The sequence below is a fragment of the Chelonia mydas genome, chromosome 5 (genome assembly GCF_015237465.2).
Source record: "Chelonia mydas isolate rCheMyd1 chromosome 5, rCheMyd1.pri.v2, whole genome shotgun sequence".
Lineage (NCBI taxonomy): Eukaryota > Metazoa > Chordata > Testudines > Cheloniidae > Chelonia > Chelonia mydas.
In genome coordinates this window covers 31,255,153-31,281,432 of record NC_051245.2, presented here as the reverse complement: position 1 = coordinate 31,281,432, position 26,280 = coordinate 31,255,153, and the positions used below count along the sequence as shown (strand labels likewise).

At 41.9% G+C, this 26,280-nt stretch overlaps 1 protein-coding gene across 2 annotated transcripts in view; it reads right to left on the bottom strand.

The window, feature by feature from the left end:
* PARP8 (poly(ADP-ribose) polymerase family member 8) overlaps positions 1–26,280 on the bottom strand; it is a 162,864-nt gene that overhangs the window by 55,610 nt on the left and 80,974 nt on the right. For both annotated transcript variants that reach the window (XM_037902774.2, XM_007052818.4), the window contains exons 7-11: positions 21,033–21,127; positions 14,524–14,584; positions 8,656–8,746; positions 4,901–4,967; positions 3,019–3,144 (exon numbers count right to left, since the gene is read on the bottom strand). In XM_037902774.2, coding sequence (XP_037758702.1) covers positions 3,019–3,144; positions 4,901–4,967; positions 8,656–8,746; positions 14,524–14,584; positions 21,033–21,127 — 440 coding nt within the window. The remainder of the gene's footprint in view (positions 1–3,018; positions 3,145–4,900; positions 4,968–8,655; positions 8,747–14,523; positions 14,585–21,032; positions 21,128–26,280) is intronic.

Here is a 26,280-nt window from a genome sequence, read left to right as displayed (position 1 = left end):
TAACTGCTGCAGAAGCTTGTATCCAGTCACTCATATTTATCTCAACTGAAACAATTCTTAAAAAAAACAAACAAACAAACAAAAAAAAACCCTCCTCCCCCCAAATAATCTGATTATTTTGTAGAAGACAATTTGGCTTGATTCTCTTCTCACTTCAAGTGGTTTTACTTCGGTGTACTCCTGATTGGCAGCAGCGTAATGTAAGAGAGTAATCAGGCCTAATATGCGTATCAAGAAAACAAAGAATCAACACACAAATGAAGCAACATTCATATGATCTGGATCGTTTTTTCTAATATTTAAAATTTGTTTGCCTAGTACTAAGAGAGCTGGTATCAGGCAAAATTAAATCTTCCTGAATCATTTTTCCATCCTCATACCAAAGTGAAACTTTTTTGGTTTGCTCAAAAAGCAGAGAAATAAAATCCCAAGGGAAAACATCCCTTTAACAGGCTGGCAGTGTTTACCCATACTGTTAGCAAATGGTGATCCTGCTGGAAAATGTTCAGTGAAATATGCTGACTCACTCTTGTAAATGATTCATTACCATACATGGATATAAGGGAGATGGGAGTGGTACTCTAACAAAGAAAGGACGCTTAGTGTACGGGCTAAACAGTCTTTGGAGAGAAATTTTAGTTGCAGCTGAGTCTAGGGGAGAAAGATTGGGTTGGCTTTTGTATTCACTTTGTGAATAAAACCAAACCCCAGGAAGAGTGTGTGTGTTTTGACATGCTACAACCTGTGTGAATGTTTGGTACAAAGTGCGAAAGCCTCTGGCTCACAATTCCATCTTACTCTTTTATTTCCTGTCAATATAAATACCCCTTGACACCTCTGTATGGATACAGTACCCAACCCATCGCCAGTCTGGGTCTGTTGTACCACTCACTGTTACATGTGAAACTTAGAATACAAGAAATTCATCAAGCAACAGGAGGATCACCCAAAGCCAAAGAGGGGGTGATCAGCCAACCCCTCAAAATTAGAAAAAAGTGCTACATCAGGTGAACTACACCCCTGAAAGACACACAGGCACTTAAGCGCATGAATAACTTTACTCATGGTAGTATGAACTCCATGGGATTCAAAAGGACTATTCACATGAGGAAAGTTATTCATGTGTATACGTACCTCCAGGATTGGGCCTTTCAAGTCCTGGTGACTGATTTTCAGAGGTGCTGAGCATGCATGCCTAAAATAAAGTCACTGCTCAGCACCTCTGAAAATCAGGCCCCTTATCCCTGGAAATATCATACACATTTTTTCTGAAAGTGAAGAAAAATACAATTATGAAAAGGAAACTTGGACAGCAATAAAACTAGCAGGATACTATGGCTAAGGCTATGTTTATGTCATGGAGGTTGTCATAAATATAAAGGGAAGAGTAACCACTTTTCTGTATACAGTGCTATAAAATCCCTACTGGCCAGAGGCAACATCCTGTTACCTGTAAAGGGTTAAGAAGCTCAGCTAACCTGGCTGGCACCTGACCCAAAGGACCAATAAGGGAACAAGATACTTTCAAATCTTGGTGGGGGGGGGGAGGGGGCGGAGGAGGGGGAAAGGCTTTTGTTTGTGTTCTTTGTTTACGTGTTTGTTCTCTTTTGGGATTGAGAGAGGCCAGATGGAAATCCATCTTCTCCAACCCATCCTAATCCAAGTCTCCAATATTGCAACCAGTATAGGTAAGCCAGGCAAGGCGGATTAGTTTATCTTTTGTTTTATGTGAATTTTCCCTGTGTTAAGAGGGAGGTTTATTCCTGTTTTCTGTAACTTTAAGATTTTGCCCAGAGGAAGAGCCTCTGTGTTTTGAATCTGAATACCCTGTAAAGTATTTTCCGTCCTGATTTTACAGAGGTGATTTTTTTTACCTCTTTTTTAATTAAAATTCTTCTTTTAAGAACCTGATTGATTTTTCATTGTTCTTAAGATCCAAGGGTTTGGGTCTGTGTTCACCTGTACAAATTGGTGAGGATTATTATCAAGCCTTCCCCAGGAAAGGGGGTATAGGGCTTGGGGGGATATTTTGGGGAAAGACGTCTCCAAGTGGTCTCTTTCCCTGTTCTTTGTTTAAAACGCTTGGTGGTAGCAGCATACTGTTCAAGGCCAAGGCAAAGTTTGGGGATGTTTTTACCTGAAGCTGGTAAGAATAAGCTTAGGGGGTCTTTCATGCGGGTCCCCACATCTGTACCCTAGAGTTCAGAGTGGGGAAGAAACCCTGACAGAGGTCATGGAATCCGACTTCTAGAGACCTCCCTGACATTCTCTGCTTCAGCCCCAGGGACTGCCGGACTCAGCCTGCGGGCCCTGAGAGGGTTCCAGCGACAGGCAACAACAGCGACAGGGGGCCCCTGCAAAGTTCCAGAGACAAGTGACAGACTCCTGAGGGGGCCCACCACAGGGTTCCAGCAATGTGTGTGTGTGGAGAGGGGTAACAACTCGGGCGAGTGGCTGGGATGTCCCATTTTCTCTTTGGCAAATATGCTCACCCTGCAGCTCCCAGCTGCTGTGGGCAGAGGAGGAACCTCACAGCTCCCCGCCACCAGAAACCATGGAGCTGCAGCAGCAAAAGTCACAGACAGGTCACGCCTTCCCTGAATTTTTGTTGTTTATTGCCTGTGACATGTCCGTGACTTTTACTAAAGATAACCATGACAAAATTTTAGCCTTAACTATGGCTAATAAAATAACAGTTTTCCTACTAAACTAATAATAGCACACACAGCCAAGTTTAACAGTATAAAATGAGTGATTTCCTGTACTAGATGAGTCAGGGTCTTTTAGAGTGTAGGACATGAAAACGCTCCCCCCTGGAATAATCTTGGCAACAGCTGAAGTTCCTAGTTAGTTCTTGAAATCATACAAGGTGAGGGCACAAGACCCAAGAGGTAAGGTATAGACAGAATACTTCTCTTTGGAGAAAAGTCAACATTTCTGCTAAACTGCTAAATCTTGTTAAGTATGCTGTGGAATCTGAACAGCATATGATAATAAAAGCATTTTGCCTGGTATTACCTGCGCAATGTAGAAAAGATGTGCAGAGGGGATTTCACCTTTTTCTCAGACACTTTTTTATTGTGCGTACAATTTGATTTTTCTTTGCTATTTTTCCACTGCTGTGTAACAAACGTCTGCATTATTCTGTAAAGGAGGAAAAGACAATCATAGCCAAGTCACAGTAATTGTAAAGCCAACAACTGTACCTTCATCATTTAAAGCCATGTAGTGGCCTCATTCTAAATGAAGAACTTGAGAGTCACATGGGTGGATTGAGGCCAGTACTTGGCTCTTTAAAAAATGATAATGTTATTGATAAAAGCTATATAAGTATACATCATACACATATCAAAGATGAAAGACGTAAAAGTATCTTTGTCATAGAGATGCAGAAACTGTGAGAGCGTTTAGATTTGAGATGTATGGGTGGTACTGTTAAAGTAGATGGTAGTGTTGGCTTAACTGGCTATTTCATTGATTTTCAAAAGATGAAGATCTTCTTGCCCTCAAACGTGATGAGGGACCATGAGACCTGTGGCTATTCAAAATTTTTGACTTAACTGCATAGTTATGTAGATGTACAATCACAGGTCTCCCCCCTCTGCTTGACAAAATGTATTACACAAAAATGCATTGTGTATGCCTCTTGTAAAGGCTATCTAATGTACAACTCATCGGTACTATAAGGAATGAAATGTAGTATTAGGAACTGATTACTTTTTTCTCAATTTCAAATTACTGCACAGATTTTTAATAATGTTAATTAATCTGCAAGGTTATTAAAACACTGTGCTGATTATTTCTGATTGGTTCTTTAAACCTACCAGCGAAAGATTTCTTTATGGAAGCAAACTGCATTTTTTTTTTTTTTTTTTTTTTAAAGGTGTAGATGTTTAGGATACATCTACACAGCAAAAAAAATCCCCACAGCAGCGACTCTTAGAGACCAGGTAAACTGACTTGTGCTTGTGCTTCAGGGCTAAAAATAACTGTGTAGCTGTTGGGAGTCAGAGCCCTAGGCTCTGAAACCTGGCGGGGGGAGGGAGGGGGGCCTCACAGCCCAGGGCTCCATCCTGAGCCTGAATGTCTATGCTGCTATTTTTAGCCCTGCAGTGCAAGCCCCAAGAGCTAAGTCAGTTGACCTGGGCTATGAGCCTGCAGAGTTGTTTTTGCTGTGTTGACGTACCCTTAAACTTACATTCTTGTCATTTTATTAATAGCAATTATTCATATTATTAATTAATCTCAATAATGAGAATTTGCAAAAAGATGCATCGTCAGAATTTTAACTAAACTGAACTAAGTCTCGACCTGGCTACATGAAAGTGCTAAATCTTTTCAGCTACCCTGCCTTACTGACCTCAGAAAATCAGTGCCCAAGTAGTTATTATTATTTTTTGTGGTAGAACCTCAAGGTCACCCTCACAGATCGGAGCCCCATTGTGCTATGCATTGTACATAACAGGTTGACTGCCTCAGAGCTTAAAATCTAAATTTCCATATGAAATAAAACATGGTCTAGACTGTACTTAGTCCTGCCATGAGTGCAGGGGACTGCACTAGATGACCTCCTGAGATCCTTTCCAGTCCTACGATTCTGTGATTCTTAGCTGCATCCTCTTTGATTTCACACACTTTAGACAGTACAGTTTATAAAACTCCAGTAAAGGGAAAGGGAAACATTTACAGGGATTACCTGTTATTTTTCACCACTGTCAAAACAATTTGAAAAGGTGAGGGGTGAACTTTTTAACTGAAAAAGCAGTCAGGAGCCATTTGGTCCAAAGAGAACTACAACCCACCTGTTAAATGTTTCTTGACCCAACACAAGAGCTAACATAAGATGATTATAACAACAATGCATTAAGCAAGATCGTATCAAATTTCTTCCAGAACTTACTTTTTCAGCTGATGTCCCAACCCAAATCTTTCCTTAGTAGAGATCTGAAATACATCCACGGTAGGTACTGCAGAAAATGTGATATTGGTGATATGTGTAAATAGGAATTGCCATGCTAGAACAGTATCACAGAGACCTACTTATTCTATTAGTGGTTTGATATTTACAGGCCATATTCTGTATTAATTTATACTTGGGAAACACCATGGAAACAATGGTGAGGGCAGTACTGTTATCTGAGCCAGTTTGGAACCTGAACACATGAGCAAGAACCAGCCAGCCAAGCACCTGAGTACCACTTCAGAGTATCGGCCCACCCTGTTCAGCAACCCAACTCCAGCCATGGCCATCTCATTTCCAAGTGAACTGTCCTAGTCTTTTACATCTCTTTTTGCAGGGAGCATTACCTTCCCTCACCTTCAAAAGACTTACTGATTTACTTACTCATTTAATCTCTTTTTGGTGCGGAAGTGGAGGTTCCATTACTTGGCTTTCTTTATTTACTGTTCACTATTCTTTAAAAGCCCTTTGGGACTTTGGACTAAATTCTGCCCTCAATTACACCGTGTAAATGCAAAGCGACCTCACTGAAATCAGCAGTGTTCCCCTGTTTTCACAACAGGTTGACTGAGGGTAGAATTAGGCTCTTCCCGAAAGAGGACTTGCCTTAGGTCCTTTAGTATCTCATCAGCATTACACCATATTTTCTGGAGCAAAGTGTTTCCTCTCCGAGAGGCCTTCCTACCCAATGCTCATTCCAGACCTTTTTAAAAGTGCAGGAAATCTGGAATATTTTTGTTGCAGACGGTAATTCTTCTTGGAAGAAAAAACCTTTTCTGTAGGAAAATTTAATTTATTCAAGTTTCCCTGAACCCTTATAGGACAGTAGAATTAGCCCATTCTGTCAGCATGCAGAGACGGTCAAACTCTACTCAGGCATTTTTCTGTTCCCTGTCTCTATCTCTTAGAATGTAAAGAAAACCTACCAATTTATTTTATCTGTAGGGTTTCTTTTTTGAAGGCATTTCAGTAAAAGATCCATAGTGCTTATCATCTGACTGCATCATGTATGAATCCCAATAGCCAATGAACTTTCATCAAGGAAGCTCAGACATCGCCATTCATGCGATAGGGTACAGACTTCATACCATTCCCACCATCAGCAAGCCCATATTTACTGGCTCAGATAATTGAAAACATAAGACATGGAGGCTGGAAACAAGCTTCCACTTCTAGCATTACCAAAATCTTTTTGTAACATTTAATAGATTGAAGTGGCAGATGGCACCAAGCACTTACTGAAAAAATCTCAATTCTTTGAGGCAGGATAACAACCAGCATATATTACAAGCATTGATGTGGTCAAAACAAGTGCATTTCATTATTAAAAGAAAAGAAAAGAACTATAATGATTACACTGAAAAAAAGAGATCCTAAAGATTTGGCTCAATATTTGAAGTTAACTTTTATCAGAATGAAATCATGATTTTTAAGCATATGTTATTCTGATCATTATTTTTTTTTAAAAAAAGGCAATAAAAATACCAGTTCTAATCTGAAATGCCACTGTTTGCCAGGTGCTCTTTAGAATGATTGTTTCATTTGCAAATAATTCAAAACATATCTTCCGTCTCCCTCAAATATCCTTTCTTTCAAAGAAACATCAGTTGATTTTTTTATCCTTTTGTGCAGTGCTATTATTTAAATGCTGTTTAATCTTTCTGAGACAAACTGTGGTTGGATTTTCAAAAGAGATGGATAATGTGATTAGCAGTAACAATGTATTTAGATTTATAAATTCTAAAGTGTAACTAAATCTCATATTTCAGAGCATAAGATGATTGCCTGAAGGGTTTAGGAGCCCCTTTCCACACAATTAGCATGGGATGTGCTGCATTTCAGAATTGCCATGGTGCACTTCACTTCCTTTTAAACATCAGGTAATGGAGACTGCCAGAAGCAGGATACCAGACCTGATGGCAGTGGAGCTGGAAAAATTTGTATAGTGAGGGTGCTGTGGGGCAGCACCCCCAGCACCCCTAATTCCAGCACCTATGCCTGATAGACCAATGATATCATTTAGTAAGGAAAAGCCATTGCTTCCATTCCTAATAATGTTTCTAGTACGGATCATAGTACAGATAAATGAATTGTTGACAAATATCTATTTCTGTCCATAAACTATACTCTACTGAATGGGTTTTGTATTGCATTTTAATATATATATATATTCACCTTAAACAGTTAAAGTTGGCAAATTATATGCAAGTGAAAACAGGATCTTTTAATGGCATGTGTTGGGCAACCTTACACATATACATATATTCATTTTTTCCATCTAGTCCCTAAACAGGAACCTAAAGGTATCTTATCAATATAAAAAATTCCATGCTACTCATAAAAAATGGAAAAGAACACATTGGTAATAATCTGGCTAGGTACTAAATAAGAACAGAAGTTTCAAAACACTTGTATTCTGTATAACACATGTGAAACAGCAGCCAGACATATTTTGCCTCTCTTTGAGCATATGGTACATCTGTTTCTTCCATCAGTGAATGGCAGACACAAAAGGAAAGATATACATATCATAAGGTAATAACAAGTTATTACTCAGAACAGTGTTTCATGGGGAAAGGTTGAAGAGAGAGAGAGAGAGAGAGAGAGAGAGTTCCCTCATATATTAATATGTGAGATTGATCTCATTGTTCTTTTTTACTGAAAATCACTGGCAGAAACAGCAACTGCACCAGACTCATAAGATCAATAATGGCAAAGCACCTGTCTCTTGCCTTGATCTTGCAACTGACTGCATGAGGCTCAAGGGAGCTTCTGCACAAAGTTAGCTGCAGGATGGGTCTATAAGTCCTGTTTTAGCCTTTAGCCTGCAGAAGTTTTATTGTCGCTTATGGTCTTGCTAGAACATATCCAGCTGGATAAGGATTTGCAAAGTTTACTCTCTGTTGCTAAGTGTATTAGAATTTTGATTTCATATTGGAGTTGGCTAACAATAATAAATGTTAACATAAAGTTACAATAGCTATTTGCAATAAATAAACACCTGAAAGTTTATAAAAAATATATTAAAATAGTAAGATGTAGTAAAACAAGACACTAAGCCAAACACAAATAAGATACTGATATAATGAACAGAACACAGCTTGCAGAAAGCAGCTGCAGACAATGGACTCCCTAAGAAATGGATTACGAGGGTATTTTTCCCAGACAAATCATGACTGACAAAATATCTTCATTGTTCAGTGGCAGAATTCTCTCACATAGATCTGAACTGAGAGGCAGGATTGGAAGCCTAAGTGGGTGTGAATAGCAGTTCACATAAAAGTGTTGTACTGTAACTCCTTCGTGTGGACGCTATGGGCATGAATATGAAGGTCCGAGTCTGCACTAATGTAGTCCTCTTTGAAGAGGTGCAAACCCAAGACTTTTTACATTCACATTCACAATATCCACATAGGGGAGTTATAGCGCAGCACTTTGGTATGTACTGCTGGTCAACACCCTTTTAGTACAAACTGCAGGGCAGTGTAGACATACCCTTACTATTGATTGTGCAAACGCTTACGCAGGGGCTTAACTTGAAGTCAATGGGACCACTCATGATAGTGAAGTTAAACATGTGCAGATATATTTTCAGAATTGGGGCTTTAGCAATGAACATGTATATCTGCTACTCTCTACATGGCTCACAACTACAACATTGTACACGGCACAGGCAAAATGCAAATGTGACTAACCTGGACCATTTAAGTACTGTGTAAGTGAACAGTGCAATCGCACTATTATAGGTTCTGTGCGGATTACATCCCAAGCCACAGCAATCTCTTCCTGATTCCAGAGAAAAAGAAAAACAACAAAAATCATTAGCCATCCTCAGGAACTGTTTATGTTTTGTCAGTCAACCCTTGTGCTGGTGAAATATTCAATAGAATGTAGTCATCTAAGCTATTATTTTCATCTGTTTGCCCACTCCTGGGCTATGCTCCATCCACTAGGAGATACTGGCCCAAGGGGAGAGCAAAAGGAGTGAACAGGGTGGGAAATACAACTGGTCCCACAGTAGAGGGCTAGAAGAAACCAGATGGCATATTGCCCCTTCCCTTGAGACTAAAGAAATCCCATCACAGGAGAGTCAGGTATTCATGAGGTTTCAGGGGCAGACAGAACCATCCTGTGTACCACATTTACCTGGGGAAATTATATCAGTACAGATGCTGTTCCTAGAATCATTAACTTCCACCCTTGTAAAGGGAGGTTATTGCACAGATGTGATGGCAAAATGAGAAAATAATGGCACGAGAAAGAGCAGGTTACTCAACTTGTGCGGTAACTGCGGTTCTTCGAGATGTGTCTGTGAGGGTACACCACTTCAGGTGTTGGTGCGTCCCAGAACAATCAATGGGAGATTTATGGTAGAAGTGTCCACGCGGGTCACGCATGCACAACAGGCATCTTGCGGAGTTGCTGGTGCCATGTCTAGCACGTGCACCACCTGAGCCCTTCAGTTCCTTCTCTACCGCAGAGTCCTAATGGTGAACTCCAAAGTAGAGGGGAGTAGGGTGGGTAGTGGAGCACCCACAGGGACACATATCTCAAAAAACCTCAGTTACTGCACAAGGTGAGTAATCTTCTCTTCTTCTTCAAGTGCTGCCCCTGTGGGTGCTCCACTTCAGGTGACTGTAGAGAAGTGCCCCTCAGAAGGCAGGAGGGACTTCGGGTTCATTTGAGTCACAGAGGTAACTGTGGTTAGAGCCACAGTTGGTTAGAGCCAACTATGGCGTCAGTCCTAGAGTCTTGAGTGATAGCATAGTGCTCAGTAAAGGTGTGGACAGAGGCCCAAGTGGCTGCCCTGCAAATCTCTAATATCAGAGCATTGTTTGGGAATGCTATAAAGAATCATGTGGAATGCACTGTGATGTGTGTAGGAGGATCCAAGTTTTGAATATGATAGCAATGTTGAATGCATGTGGAGATCCAGTTAGACAATCTCTGAGTGGATATCGCGCAGCCTTTTGAACACTCAGTAGTAGGAACAAAAAGTCTAGATTTCCGGAAAGGTTTGGTCCTTTCCAGGTAAAATGCTAACACCTGCCTGAAGTCCAATGTATGCAAGATGGACTCTGTTGGAGTCTTGTGAGCCTTAGGATCGAATGTAGGAAGATGGACTGGTAGGTTCATATGAAAGGATGATGTTACCTTCAGTAGAAATGTTAGATGCAGGCACAGAGTGACCTTGTCTTTGAAGAATATTATGTAGGGAGGATCGGCCATGAGAGCCCCTATCTCATTGACCCATCTGGTGGAAGTAATAGTGACCAAAAAGGCCACTTTCATGGATAAATGTAGTAGGGAGCAGGTGGCTAGGGATTCAAATGGTGTTCTGGTGAGGCATTTCAATACCACATTGAGGTCCCAGGCTGGAATAGGTTGACAAACCTCTGGGTAAATGTTCTGGAGACCCATGAGGAAGTGTTTAGTAATGGGGTGCACAAAGATCGATGTCCCATCAATCTCATGATGGAATGCTGTTCTGGTCACGAGGTGGACTTTGATCGAGCTCATTGCTAAATCCGAGCATTTCAGCTCCTGTAGGTATTCCAGCACTAATGGTAGCGGCGTTGTGGAGGCTGTCACGTGTTTTTCTTGACACCAGGAGGATAATTTCTTCGATTTTTGAAGGTAAGTATTACATGTGGTCACTTTCCTGCTGTTTAGTAATACGTGTTTGACTTGTTCCGAGCAGGCAAGTTCCCATAGTGGAACCATGCAGAAGCCATGCTTGAAGGTGGAGTTTCTGTGGATTGGGGTGAAGAGCGTGACAGTTGTTCTGAGACAGCAGGTCTGGATGGGGAGGGAGAGCTCGAGGGGCGCATATCGCCATATGCATCTGGTAAGGGTCCCAGGCTTGCCTGGGCTATGTTGGAACTATGAGGATGACCCTGGCCTTCTCTAGGCACATTTTGCATATCATGTGTGATATCATGGGAACTGGTGGGAATGCTTACATGAATTGTGCATCTCATGTGATGAGGAAGGTGTCCCCCAGTGATCGTGGTTCCATTCCCACTCTCGAGCAGAAAATTATGAATTTGTGATTTGTCGGGGATGTGAGCAGGTCAATGAGTGGAGTGCCCCACCAGCAGAATATGGATAGCAGGACTCTCTCGTTCAATTCCCATTTGTGGTCTTGAGAGAAATACCTGCTTAGCATGTTCGCCATTGCGTTCTGACAGCCGAGAAGGTAGGAGGCTGAAATGTTTATGTTGTGGTGTATGCACCAGTTCCACACTTTCATGGCTTCGGTGCACAGTGAGTGAGATTGAGTGTCTCCTTGCAGACTGATGTAAAACATGCAGGCAATGTTGTTGGTCATTATACAAATTGATTTGTTTTTTATGTGAGGTAGGAAGTGTCTGCCGGCATTGCGGACTGCACATAGCTCTAGTAGACTGATGTGTAGCTGAGTCTCCGCAAGAGACCGTTTTTCTTGAACCATATGCTGATGCATGTGGGCCCCCCGGACTATCAGCGAGACGTCTGTCGTGATTACTACTGATGGGGGTTCCTGTTGGAATGGGATGCCCACACATACATTTTCTGGTCTTGTCCACCAATGTAGAGAGTCCAGGACACAGGGTGGTACTGTAAGTCGTTTGTGCAGGCTGTGCTTGCTGGGTATGTAAACCGAGCTCAACCAGCCCTGTAGGCAGCACATATGTAGTCTTGTATGTTGTACCATGAACATTGAGGCTGCCTTGTGTCCTAGCAGCTGTAGGACAGTACGAGCCGGTGTTTGGGGGCTGACTCTTACCTCTGTGATAAGGTTTGTCGGAGTTGTGGATCTGTTCAGGGGCAGGAATGCCTTGGCTTGTACGGCACTGAGATGTGCCCTAATGAAGTTCAGTTGCTGGAGAAGGACTAGAGTGGATTTTCGTTTACTTATCTGTAGCCCTAGATCCCTGAACAGATGTGTGATCATCGTCTGGACAGCGTCTGGTGCTTTTTGTTGAGTTGGACCTTTGAAAAGGAAATTGTCCAGATAGGGGAAGATCATTATTCACGGTTTGCATAGCGCTTGAATTGTGCTTGCTTCTCATCTAGAAGCTCCTCAGTGAAAGAGCTCAATATCCTATAGTTATCATAATCATATTTTGCTAACAGAGCAGAATAATTGGTGACTCTGAACTGTAAGGTCACTGAGAAGTAAACTTTTTGTCCAAAGAGGTTGAGCACTTCTGGTGTTCCTTATCTTGAGGGGTTGATCTAAACTGTTGTTTGCTGTGTTGATTGGCGGCAATGACCACCAAGGAGCTGGGAGGCGGGTGGGAGAAGAGGAAGTCTACCTCTTTGGTGGGGACATAATACTTCCTATCTGCCCTTTTGCATGTTGGCGTTATTGAGGCTGGTGTCTGTCAGACTGTCTCTGCCGGTTCCAGAATCGCATCATTAATGGGCAGAGCGATCCTGCAAGTAGAGGAAGGTTGCAGAATTTGTACCAGTTTGTGCTGGTTCGCCTGAACTTCCTCCAACGGGATGTCATGGCTCTGGGCGACTTGCTTAAACAGCTCCTGGAACTGTTTGAAGTCATCCGCCGAGGTAGGCGGCGGAGGCATAATTGCTTTGTCCGATGAGGAGGAAGAGTTGTGTGCAGGAGAATTCGCTTCCTGATCTGTGCCCATCTCAGTGTCCTCCCTGATGTCCTGAGCCTCCGTTGGCTGTGGGGTGGGGGACGAGGGGTGCATCTCATCTCTCCTCTGTGAGCTGTGGGTGGTCCAGAGTGACAGCCCCTGTAAGCTGCCCAGGGTTCCCAGTGTGCCAAATGCATTGGGAAGGCCATTGGTGGGTACATCCACAGCGGTCCGTACGAAGGTTAACTCATCTGATTATAACGATGTTTGGACCTCATATAGGTCCAGGGTGGTCTTCAATTTTTTAGTGATGAGTGGTGCAGTGAGAAGATTCATGGTTCTGGCACATCATCATGATCATCTTCACTGGACAAATGTACAGCAGTCTGAGAAGTATAGGGATCCCCGCTGAAACATTCCGGAGAGCCTCGGTACCAAGCATGGGGACTGCGGTGCCAACAAGGTAGCCAAGTCTCTCTGTTGCAGCAGATTAAGTGGCATTTCTGATGTCGGTACCATCGGTGCCGACGCTGGTGCTGTCAGATGTGATGGCGGTTTAGTTGGGGTGGTCGGTGCTGACTTGGCTTTCTCTACTGGTGCAGACTGCAATATCAGTGCCGGGGGCATGGTGCCTGAGGAGACGCTCACTATCAAGTCCCTTACAGGCAAGTTTGTGGACGCGGAGGAGGCATATCTCCATCTGTGCGTCGACTTAGTCTCCTTCATTTGGGACTCAGCAATGCCTGAGGTGCTCGGAGTGTCACAGGTGCTCACCTGAGCAGGTGTCAACATTGCAGGTAGCGACCTGGCAGAAGTCTGTCTATGTTTCTGCGGTGCTTTCTGCTGAGACATCTGTGCCCTTCTTCCTCGGTCTGTTAGAGGAAGGCATGTCTCCTGTCCCTGAAGGGGAGGTGCCCGGAGAGGAGGCCGGTGGTCCATCTCTGGTTGGAGAGATTTCTCCATTTTGAGGCGGAGATCCCAGTTGCGCCAGGCTCTCGCCTTTAGGTTGCTACAGTGGGTGCATTTTTGTGGGATATGCGCCTCACTGAGACATTGAACACAGAAGGCAGGAACCACATTGTTGAAAGCCTGGGGAGCCAGCATCTTGAACAGTTAACTGACCCCGCTGCGGGGAAACTATGGGGAGGGTAAAACCGCGAGAAGTAAAAAAAAATTTTATAATAAAACTTAACACTAAGTACAACTTTCTAACTGCCTAACTAACTATCTAAACTATTATTTCTAAAGGTATGGGAAGAGTGAACACTGCCCCAGAGTTCTGTCTTCAGCCGAGGATGGTTGAGAAGGAACTGGAGGGTTCGGGCTGTACGCGCGTTGGACGCAACACCAGTGGCACTGCAAGACACCTACTGGGCATGCATGACCCGCATGGACACTGCTACCATAAATCTCTGATCGACGGCGCCAGGACGCACTGACACCTGAAGTGGAGCACCCATAGGAACAGCATTCGAAGAAGAACTATGTTTCCAGGGAGAAGGGGAGACTGGGCAGCACTGTTATCTATGTTCTTTGCCACTCAAACCTTTCCCTAGAAGGGAGCACTGGTGGCAAACTATGCAAGGTGAAACTGATCCTAGGTTGTCTCCCCTCTGCGAGCATATGATGTGGTTCCACATATCTTAGGCCCTATGGCAGTACCTTTGCCTCAGTTCATAAATTCATATGTTCCAAAACCAGAAGGAACCATTGTGATCATGTAGATTGTCCTCCTTGTTTATTCGCAAGGCAATTCTATATGAAAGTAGCAAATAAATAGCTAAAAATATCTTAGTAATGAGTTTGCAGATTGACAGGAAAATTTTTCCACTGAGAATTGAGTAGCAATCAATAATGTGACAGGAGCTTGTAAAGATCAAGAATCCAAAGAAGGGAAATCTCTGACAGAATCTCATATAGGACAGAATTAAATGGGTACTAATGTTCATTATATAATTATATGATTAGATTACTTACATCAAGAAAGCTAACATCAATATGCAGATCAATGTCTACATCATCAATGGCTCCATATTCCCTGAAAGTAAAGAATTATATTACTTTCCAGCTACTGTTCAGCCCAAGAGCATCTATGAGAGGAGAGATCGTATTAAGAATAAAATCAGTAATGGATATTAAAGTTCAAGTTAGGCGAACTTTTCCATAATGGGTGACTTTTTGCTGTATTGAAAGGGATCAACTAACAGCCTCTGCAAATAATACTCCAAGCCCTCAGTAACACAGATAATCACATCTGAGGAACTGCATAGCTCAAGGGAATTATAATGGGATAGTCTGTAATGGACATCACTGGTTAAATGACAGTTATTTACCTCTAGGTCACTGGTTCACATTTGGTTTTTAGTGACCAAAAGCCATTAACAACTCATGGCCGCAATGAAATGACAGCCTTTTTGTAATGAAGTGTTTGAATCCATTCCAGTTCTCAGTGAACAAGGTATCCACTCTGCTACAAACAGCAACATAACTGGTAAAGACTGAACAGGAACAGAAACTGAACCATCATTCACGCTTAAATGCTTGGGTTTGTTCCCCAAACAATAGATACGATTCACCTATGGAAACAGGCACAGATCTTTGTATAAGGCTCCTAGTAATGGAAAATCTGTTATGAGTTGCATAAAGCACCTACAACCTCCCCAGTCCTGAGAGGCTTACAGGGGGTCTAGCCCATCTCAGAAAGTGTGCAATGCTGGCTGGACAGCTGGGAGAAGAGGTTAATTAACTGCCTCCCTTTAACAGCTGCCACTGACAGAGCTTCTTTGGATACATTAATGGAGGTTAAAGCTCCCTTTGCCAAAGGAAACCTTCAATATTATAACCACTTGGCCTCCCTGGGGTGAATCCACCTATAACAGTGCAGGCCAGGCTGATGCAGGGAGGTGCTATTTGTGCCTCCCTGAACCTACAAGAGTGCATCTGGCCTCATGTATCTATACCTCAGTTTTTTGCAGCTGTACCATATATACTGCACCCCATCTTGAATTATTGAATTCTATAAAACTCACTGGGAGCTGTACTGCATTGTACAAAGTTGGTCCCCGCAGAACCAAACTGGGGCACATTGGTCAGGCAGCATGGGGAAGTCTAAGCAGGTATTGTTTGTTCTGGATTACTTTGAAGATAAAAGGGACTTCATTTTCCAGTAACATCAGTGTAACACTAAATTTACTTTACAAAAGGATTTTTTTTTAAAGTTGTATTTTCCATCAGGTGCCACAATAGTAAGGTGCATCTGTATGGCCAACCCAGAACAAATTATAGTCCCTTTAAATGGTATTGATTTCATTAGGGAAAAAAATTTAAAAAGAAAAAAAATCCAAGAATTTGCACCACAAATCATAGTTCTGATGCATAATGCGCATCATGTTAAAAGCTAACTCCTTTAGTACAAGGAAACAAAAAGAAAACCAATTGGCTCCTTTCTGATTATTCAGATCTACTTGCCTGTATCTTTTCTGTATTCTGTGTGCTAGCATGATGGGCAAAGTCTTTTGACTATAATCATAAAAGTGGATTTCAGATATTGGCTCAGTCTTTTATTTCTTTCTTTAATTAATTAATTTATTTATTGGGCTGGAGGTGGAGGGGGATGGTGGAATAAGGTAACAGTGCCAAATGAATCCTTTACCTAGTGTTCAACAACAAAGCAGCAGCTATATTGATATGGAACTGTCACTGAAAAAGTACTGGATGCCCTTTGATGCAGTTTTTAAAGTTTCTAAAGTTTGTGCAAGTTGAGCACACTTTTCTGAGAGCAGTAAAGTGTACAACGGTAGCAAAGTGCATAATACTAATGAAATGTATAATGGTAGGTTTCTTGATAGAGGGTAGAAAAACTGCTTGAACACGAGCTGTGTAAGCAGACTAATACTTTCATACTGATGCCAAAATGTTCTGCCTCCACTATTGCTCCAATGTGCCATATTTACTTCACATGTGGGCCAGACAGACCAAGACCCAGGACAACAGTATGGGTCAATTCTGCTCCCATTCATGTCAGCAGCAAACTCCCTTTGACTTGAGTAAGGGCAGGATCTTGCCTTAACTTCCAGTGGTCTATGGAGAGGGTTCAGAGAGGAAGGTTACACAGATGATTTCTGTAATATTTTCCTAATTTCATTTTGACTTTATTTGTTTATGTTCTGTTACAACTCAGGGAATGGGATCTTTCATCAACTGAACAATACTGAATGAATTCCCATATATCTGAAGTCTGTCTGTTTGTCAAATTTCAGACATTATCCTTGGCAGCCTAGAGACAAGTTTCAAGGAAGAGTTGACTGAATAGATGGGCATTTCTTTCATTTCATTTCAGAGAGGGTTATGGATTACAGCCTGAATTTTTATATGCTAAACGCTAAAATAAGGAAGAACTAAATCTCTAACGATAACAAAAGACATTACGAGTCTTACAAATATACCTAAGGGCTTCTCATTCACCTCTGCATTTAGACACCTCTGAAAATCCTCACTTTAAAGCCAAATAGTTCCTCTGTGGTACTAATGTACTAATGAAAAGGGATGCAAAAAGAAAGCCAGAGGTTTGGGGGCCTTTTGGGGGGAGGAGAGAAATCATACTCCTGTTCCTTCTCTGGGAAACCCTAAGGGCTACTAAAAAGAGTGTCTACAAACTGTTTCAGAAAAATGAAAAAAGCTAAGACCAAGGTGACAGGTGTAGTTGATGTGATGAAACACCCTCCTCCCCATCCTCCCCCCCCACCCCCCCAAACCCCCTGAATGTCTGTCTAGTATTTTGGAGAAACCGCTAAAGACTAACGGAACCTTGAAGACTACCCTGTAATGTCATCAAGGTCAGTGTTAGTTTGTGTTATCTCCCACATGCAGTTAGTGCTGGACTCCCCAAGGCGCAGTTTTAACTCGTGCACATAAGTATTTTAAAATGCTTGAACTTTCACATTTAATGTGTGATGGGTTTGCTTGTGCTGGTTCCTCTTTTGTATTCCCCTCTGATTTTTTGTCTCCTTTCAGTGACCTTCCCTCAGCATATCAAAAAACTGTTGAAAAATATAGGCTAGAACAACTACCTTTCACGTACATTAGACATAAAATTTGTGTTATGTTCCTCTTCCACCTAAATTACTTAAGTGGATAGTATTTTAGAGCAGAATCAGCTGTATTTTTTCATTAAATGGTCCCTCTTCAAACCATAATTGACCAGTGCTTGCTGTCACAAATAAATGGGATAGCTTTCTTTTCACCCCTTTTCCACTGCTTCCATAGTCTGAGGTAGAGGTGGTAAGAAAGACCTCCCTGCCAATCTATTAAATTTAACAGTGGCCTGAGACTGCATAAATTGACAATCATGCAAGAATTAAACCAAAAAATTAACTTTAACATTTGAAAATATTTTGTCAATATACTTCAAACTACAGCAGCAGACTGGCCTTGCAGACAATGGAAGGAACCAGCCCACAGGGCAATTGCTCAGCAGCTTAGTCCAGGCCTACATAGACACAAACCCTGATCCTTCAATGAACTTAGTGAAGGCAGAGCTTCATGAACCTGGAGCTGTATTGGCTTCATGGAACTCACTGCTGGAAAAGGGTCTAAATTTAAGATGTTGCAATACTGTGTGTACTAAGTAGCAAAGCTCACTAACATGTATTAAAATGCAACCAGTGCAAAAGGTCTCACATTTTTTATTAAATTGCTTGAAGAACCGAAGGCCAGATCCTGAAAGCCTATGAGCAATGCTTATTTATGCAAGCAGGACCATGAAACTGAATGAGACTATTCAAGTGCTAATATTACTCAAGTGAGTGAGTGTTGAAGGACTGGGCCTTCGAGCAAAATCCCACCATTAAATAAAAATGTAGGCAAAACAACAAAACACACAAAAGCTGAGTGAAATAAGAGAAGATAAAAAGGGTACAACCAAAGGATTTTCATGCTTTCTAAAGCCCACCCCCCATTCATAAGCGACTTTAGGGCTATCCCCCCTAATAAAGCTGCAGGAGCTAGGAAATACTTCTACCACAGTCTACAGCGAGGCAGGAGCAGATGTCATCCCATAGTCCTGATGTAGTAGTGCAGCTCTTGAGATCTTTCAAACAAACCTTCAAGAGGCTGGTCCCTCAATAATCGTTGTGAACAGACTCTGAGGGGTTTGGTTCATGTGACAAATAAACAACATGTGAAGGGTTTGCCCACCTCTAGCATCCAGAGCTCCGTGATGAGGAGCTATATACCATGCATGCCTAGTGTCTGCAGAAACTTCTCTTTTTACCTTTAAAGTTCTCTGGTTGATCGATAATTAGACAGCTGGGGAAGAGGCAACCCTCACAGGGGATAAGTACACAGCAGCTGGGTGAGTGCTTCCCAGAATGGGCAGACAGACACACGTAAACTCTACTTGAGCTACCATGCGAAAAATAGCAGTGTGGTCATAGCAGCATGGTCAGCGACTCAGGCTAGCCTCCCAAGTATGTACCTAGTGGGTCAGGAGGGATTGTATTTGGGTGACTAGTGCTGCCACAATCACACTGCTATTTTTAGCATGCTAGTTGGAGCAGAGCTAGTGTACGTCTATCTACCAACACTGGAAAGTGCTCTCCAAGCAGCTATGTAGACATGCCCTTAGATATAGTCTCATTCAGCGGGTGCCCCCAATGTCACTGTCAGCTGGATTTGGTGCAGTAAGGGAATTAGGATTAGAGTAGAGGATGAAACTGAATACCTAACATTGCATTTTGTGGTTGCCAAAGATATATGGGTATTCTCAACTGCTGAAGAACATAGGAGGCACAAAAGTTTTCCACATGCCAGAAGCAGTCACGGATACCAAATTCTAATGAATTGAGCCCTAAGAGATGGCATAGCCCACAATGAAGCAGATTATTCAATAAATTAAATGCATTAACATTTTTAAAAGGTTATATTCATTGTTGTAATGTTAAGTGCCTGAGGGAACATATTATAAAAGTATACAGAGTTTCACACAGTGTAGCAGTTAACAGTCTGACAACTAAATGATTATCTCATTCATTTCTTAAGTCATGTACAACTGCTTGGATTTAAATTTCCAATGTCCTTTAAATCAACTGAATTTCCACTTAACTTCAAACGGCAGATAATGAAGACTTTTTTCTTTTAGAAATATCATCCAAGGAATTAAATATATGCCCTTAAAATGTACACTTGATAAATTAAATGGGCACGTTATTCAGCAGCACCACACAATTGAGTTTTAAACAATATCTCTTTTCTTAGAATAAAATAGTTAACATATTATATAGGTTCATGGAAATTGTTATATGCAAAATATGCAAGATGATCATTAGGTCCCGTGCAGTTTTTTATTTCTTGTCTCATATCATATTATCAAGGTGATATTTTCTCCATCACTTTGCAACCAGATGTGTTGAATCTTGCCTACTGGTCATAATGTATTTATCATTATTATTAAAATAATACCTCATGAAAACGTTATGGACTACATGACAGAGCAAAGATAATTTAACAAATATTTTGAGTTATATTATGCTTAACAGTAATTTTAATCAAAATATAACAGCCCAATCCTGTCCCCATTAAAGTTAAAAGCAACACTCTCATTGACTTTGTTTACAAGACGGTGCCTTAAGAAATTGTTCTGAGCATAGGCAGCTGTATTAGTAAGTTCAACAACACTACAAAGCAGAGCTCAGATTCATCACTGCTACATCATAATGTTCATTCACTTTCCTTTAGTTGACATAAATTATCCCCCTAGAAATCTGTAGGTTATGACTAGGGCTTTGTTTTTGTCACGGAGGTCGCAGAAGTGACAGATTCCATGACTTTCCGCAACCTCCAAGACTTCTGCAGCTATCAATGTGGTTGACCCCAGGGCTGCCCAAGCCGTTGGCTCCTGCTGCTGGAGCGGCCCTGGAGCCAGCTGCCCTGGCCACTGCTCAGGCGGTCCCGGGCAGTTGGCCCTGGGAACTGCCCGAGCAGCAACCAATGCGGCTGGCCCCGGGGACTGCCTGAGCAGTGGTCCCGGGGGCGGCCTCTGGCAGGGCTCCCAGGGTGGCTGGAGCAGCCACTGTTCAACGTCCCCCGGCAGCTGGTGCCGCGGGCACCCCTCAGCAGCGGGCTCCCAGGGCACCCCCCTAAACGTCCCCCCCAGCAGCGTCCTCCTGGGGTGCCCCCCCCCAGATTTAGTCAGGGGTATTTATAGTATAAGTCATCGACAGGTTACGGGCCATGAATTTTTGTTTATTGCCGGGCACCTGTCCACGACTTTTACTAAAAATACCTGTGACTGAATCGTCGCCTTAGTTATGGCCCTTTCTATAGTTTGTTATGGAGATCCTGCATAGAGGCCTATCGGCAACATGTCAGACATGCCAGAATATAGCCAACTAGCTTCCATTTCCTAAACACATGCTGCTGATTACCAATTTCATGTCCTTTTTCCAGCCACAGAACTGACAAGAATTTTACCCAATAAAATGATGTACCTGAGAGATACTGCGTTAGGCCCATAGATCTCTCTCACTGCGGTCAAATCAGCTTCCAGCTGTGGGTGCTTGTGAAGTTCTCCATCGTAGTTAACCTGCAGAAAAATGTAATATGGTGGGTGTTTTTATTTTATTTTTTTACTAGTAGCAACATTTTCATAGTATTCTAAGTGCAATGTGGTAGTGTTACTCAAGTTGTTTCATGAATTTCATCTGGTCTTTTCTCTTCTATTGTTCGCCTCCATGTTCCATTGATGGTATGTTTACCATGGTACTATACCAAAACACAAGCTGCTGCTAATGCCATATGAAAAAAAGAAAGGAAAAAATTGACAATGGGATTTTTGTGAAAAAAGTGAAAGCTTCACTTTCAATATTTCCTTTTCTATGAAGATAAAAGTCAGTCTGTTGGCGAGTTTATTTGGCATCTTAGCACTTGACCAATTTCATTTTTTTCTGGTGAAAAATAAACTGGCTGTGCAATAGGTAAGGAGGAACCTATTTGCAAAAATTGTGTAAAACTGGCAAAATTCATTCCAAGTTCAAATACAGGCAGAGCCACCTCATTGTCCTCCTTCAAATTCCTCCTTCAAACTCTCCTTTGGCATGATGCCTACAAAAAACTTGAAAAGGCTAGGCCACTCGCATGCTGAGACCACTCTCTATCATACTGACCCATGTTGTCTCATTGTTTCCTTGTACTCCCCCTTCTGTCTGTAACTATCTGTTTGCTCTTGTTTTATGCTTAGATTGTAAACTCTTTGGGACACAGACTGTCTTTTTTGCTGTTTTTGTAGAGTGTTTAGCACAAGGAGGTCTTGGTCCCTGACTCAGGTTCCTAAGCACTACAGTAATACAAGTAGCAGAAGTAGTAATAATAGTAAATATATCTTATCGAAAAATCCTATTGAATTTAATAGGGATGAAATTTATGGGGATCTATAGAAACTACCCAAAAATACACTATGAAATCTTGGTCTCACTGAAGTCCTCCTTTCTTCCTAGATATGTATAACTCTACTTGCTAATATTTCTCCAATCTAAAACCACTTCATTTTAAAAACAAAAATATAAACTGATAAAAAGTCACATGAGACAAGGAAATCAATCACCTCGAAAATAATTAATTAGGGGTATAGTATATAATTTTCAAAAGCACCTAAGTGACTTAGAACTCGTCGCTTTGTTATTATTACTGATAGCCTACAACACCATAAACCATATAGAGAAAAGTGACATGACCCAAGATAAAAAGAAAAGGAGTACTTGTGGCACCTTAGAGACTAACAAATTTATTACAGCATAAGCTTTCGTGACCTACAGCTCACTTCATCAGATGCATACAGTGGAAAATACAGTGGGGAGATTTTATATACACAGAGAACATGAAACAATGGGTGTTACCATACACAGTGTAACAAGAGTGATCAGAAAAGGTGAGCTATTACCAGCAGGAGAGTTGGGGGGGGACCTTTTTTAGTGATAATCAAGGTGGGCCATTTCCAGCAGTTGACAAGAACGTCTGAGGGACAGCAGGGGAGGCGGGGGGAGGAAATAAACATGGGGAAATAGTTTTACTTTGTGTAATGACACATCCACTCCCAGTCTTTATTCAAGCTTAATTTAATTGTATCCAGTTTGCAAATTAATTCCAATTCAGTAGTCTCTCGTTGGAGTCTGTTTTTGAAGTTTTTTTGTTGAAGAATTGCCACTTTTAGGTCTGTAATCGAGTGACCAAAGAGACTGAAGTGTTCTCCGACTGGTTTTTGAATGTTATAATTCTTGACGTCTGATTTGTGTCCATTTATTCTTTTATGTAGAGACTGTCCAGTTTGGCCAGTGTACATGGCAGAGGGGCATTGCTGGCACATGATGGCATATATCACATTGGTAGATGTGCAGGTGAACGAGCCTCTGCTAGTGTGGCTGATGTGATTAGACCCTATGATGGTGTCCCCTGAATATATATGTGGACGCAGTTGGCAACGGGCTTTGTTGCAAGGATAGGTTCCTGGGTTAGTGTTTTGTTGTGTGGTTGCTGGTGAGTATTTGCTTCAGGTTGGGGGGCTGTCTGTAAGCAAACTATTTTCTCTTGTTTATTTCCCATCCTACTGTTCTTGTAAAGTACTCCTTTTCTTTTTCGGATACAGACTAACACGGCTGCTACTCTGAAACATGACCTAAGATAATCTTCCTTCTTTATTATTCCTCTTGAAAATGTATGAATAATATAGTAGGAAATGTATCGTTGCACACCTCCATTGCATATGGAAGGTAGAAACAGCCAATGGAAGTTTAAGATCATAGAACAAAACTGATAGTTTGGTTAGACTGTATGAGGTCCAAATAAGTTATATTTGTCTATACTCTATAAGGATCTACAATTTATTATTTTAAAGGTATCAGGTATTGTCCTTTAGGAAAAAATACTGTAATCCATAAATATTTTTACAGTTATAGTGAATGCCCATAGATGGTGTGGTCACATTGTATCCTGTTACACCAGTTTAAATCTGGAGTAACTCTACAGAAGTCAATTTCCCCAGATTTGGACTGGTACAAAATGAAATGAGAGCAGAATTTGGCTTTGTCTCACAGAGAAAGGCAAAGAATGAAGCACTCGAGTCCAATTCTGCCCTTCAAATATCCATGTAGACTTCCCACTGACAACAGTTGTTGTTACACAGGCGTAACTGATGGCAGCACTGGGCCCTTGATTTGTACATCATATGTAGTAGGATTCTAAATCTGAGATTCAGTGGTCTGTATCAAGTCTGACATTTAGAGATGTGCATTTCAACTGAATTAAACAGTACTCATCTGATCCCCCTTTATAAGTGAAAATTAGCCAATGATAACTTGACCACATTTGGAATTAATCAAAGAATCTGAAGCCCATCTGAAACCCACCAATGTAGCAGCAGCACAAGGTTACCAGATGTACTAAGAACATTTAGAAAAGGGACGGATCTGAGCTAGTGTATCACTGACTTATTCTGGTCAAAGCTGGAAGGCCTAGCTCTGGAAAGAGTCTTGTTCCTATCCTCTATGCAGCAGAAGCTAGGGTCTAATATAGGGAAGGGAAAAAGGATGCTGCTGCTGGGGTACTGGCATTTTGCTGAGTCAGACAGAATCAGTTGTCAGGGAGAGGGTGAGTAAGGTGAGGGTGGCAGGACTCCCATCCCTACATATCCCCCATCAAGAAGTAAAAAAACTAGAACCTATCACTCTCTCAAGTTGCTGACATAATCATAAGCTCATCCTTTATTTTTTCATGTTAGATGAGGGAAAAACTATCTTTTTTTAAAAATAAAAATTCCGACACCACATATATATACTCCAGAGTTCTCAACCAGTGGTCCAGGGCCCCCTAGGGGGCCACAAGCAGGTTTCAGAGGGTCCACCAAGCATGGCCAGCATTAGACTTGCTAGGCCCAAGGGTAGAAAGCCAAAGTCCCAACGCATGGGTCTGAAGCTCAGGGTCCCAAGCCCTGCTACCTTGGGCTGAAGCTGAAGCCTGAGCAATTTAACTTCGCAGGGCCCGCTGTGGTGTGGGGCCCCAGGCAATTTCCCTGCTTGCTGATGCAGGCCCTGGCTTTGATATGCAGAAAAACAGTTGAGGCAAAGGTGGGTCGTGGAATTTTTATAGCATGTACTGATGATTATGGAGTCCTGCCTTATGAACAGAGAAGGGTGATCATCCTGTGAATCACAACATACTTGACTTGCCATCTTTTTTCTCCCTATTATATCAAGCATCACAAAAATCTGTCCAAAACAATATGTGGTTTGCCTGGCTCCCCAGTATAATGCTTCCCCAAACAATTTCTGGCAATGCATGGCTAAGGGCTGGAAAGGGCAGCAAATGCTGTGTTCCCCTATTGGCAAGGAGGAACACCATATTAGGATCATATAAGGTATTGCCCATCCCTGTGATACAGTCCTAGCCACATTTATGAACGTGCAGAAGTGAGTGGCAACTTTGATTAAAGGCAGAGGTTTTTTACAACTGCATCTGCCAGTTTACACCGTAAGAGCAGCATGAATAAGAACCAAAAGGAATGGTAAAAAGAAAAGGAGTACTTGTGGCACCTTAGAGACTAACCAATTTATTTGAGCATAAGCTTTCGTGAGCTACAGCTCACTTCATCGGATGAAGTTCATCAGCTGTAGCTCACGAAAGCTTATGCTCAAATAAATTGGTTAGTCTCTAAGGTGCCACAAGTACTCCTTTTCTTTTTGCGAATACAGACTAACATGGCTGTTACTCTAAAAGCAATGGTGTTATTGTTCCAACAAGAGCTGATCTGCTGTTATCTTCTGCAAATGTACAGAGGGTAGAGATTCAAAGGAAGTGCTCATAAAGACTCTCACAGAGAGCAAGTATAAGAGTTAAAGGTCCCAAAAGTAAAAGGTCTGATAAGTTTGCCATATCTGAAAGGCTTGTCTCCACATTTAATCTCAGACATGACACAGATTTTTTTGTCCCAACATAACAACAATGGCTAAGAGCTCTTAAAAAGAGTTCAAAATATTTAGGAAGATAACTCCTAAATCCTATTTCAAAGAGGAGTGCATCAAAGCACATTAACCAACCTGTGCATCAGCAGTGTTCACACAGACAATTAGTCTGCAGCAAGCTAACACAGGGTAGATTCACACCCCACCTTGGCATGATCGAATTCTTAATGTAGACAAGCCCTCATTCCCACTGAAAATCAATAGGACTTAGGTGCCTAAGTCATTTAGCTACTGTTAAACTGTTTACCCAATTTATCTTTTGGGGAAATTTTATACATGTGATGCAAACCTTTCCACTACGGACCAAGACACTATGGGCATGTCTATACGTAGTACAGAGCTGCAGTGGCGCAGCTGTACAGAAGCAGCTGCACTGCTGCAGCAGCACATCTGGTGAAGAGGCTTCATGCCAGCAGGAGAGAGCTCTCCTTTAGGCATAATAAAACCACCTCCAGAACAGAAGAAGCTATGTTGGTGGGAGAAGCTCTGTGCACACAAGCGCTTATGTTGGTGTAACTTATATCGCTCGGGGGTGGCTTATTCACACCCCTGAGAGACATAAGTTATGCCAACATAGGCTGTAGAGTAGACATAGCCTATGTCTTTTCTTTACCACCACTCCCAAACCCTTTCCTCTTTTCTACTTTCCCTTTTTCTCACAATCAAATCTCTCATTGTTTCAGTTGTCACCAGTTAAAAATGGCAAGATTATCTTTGACTAGCAATT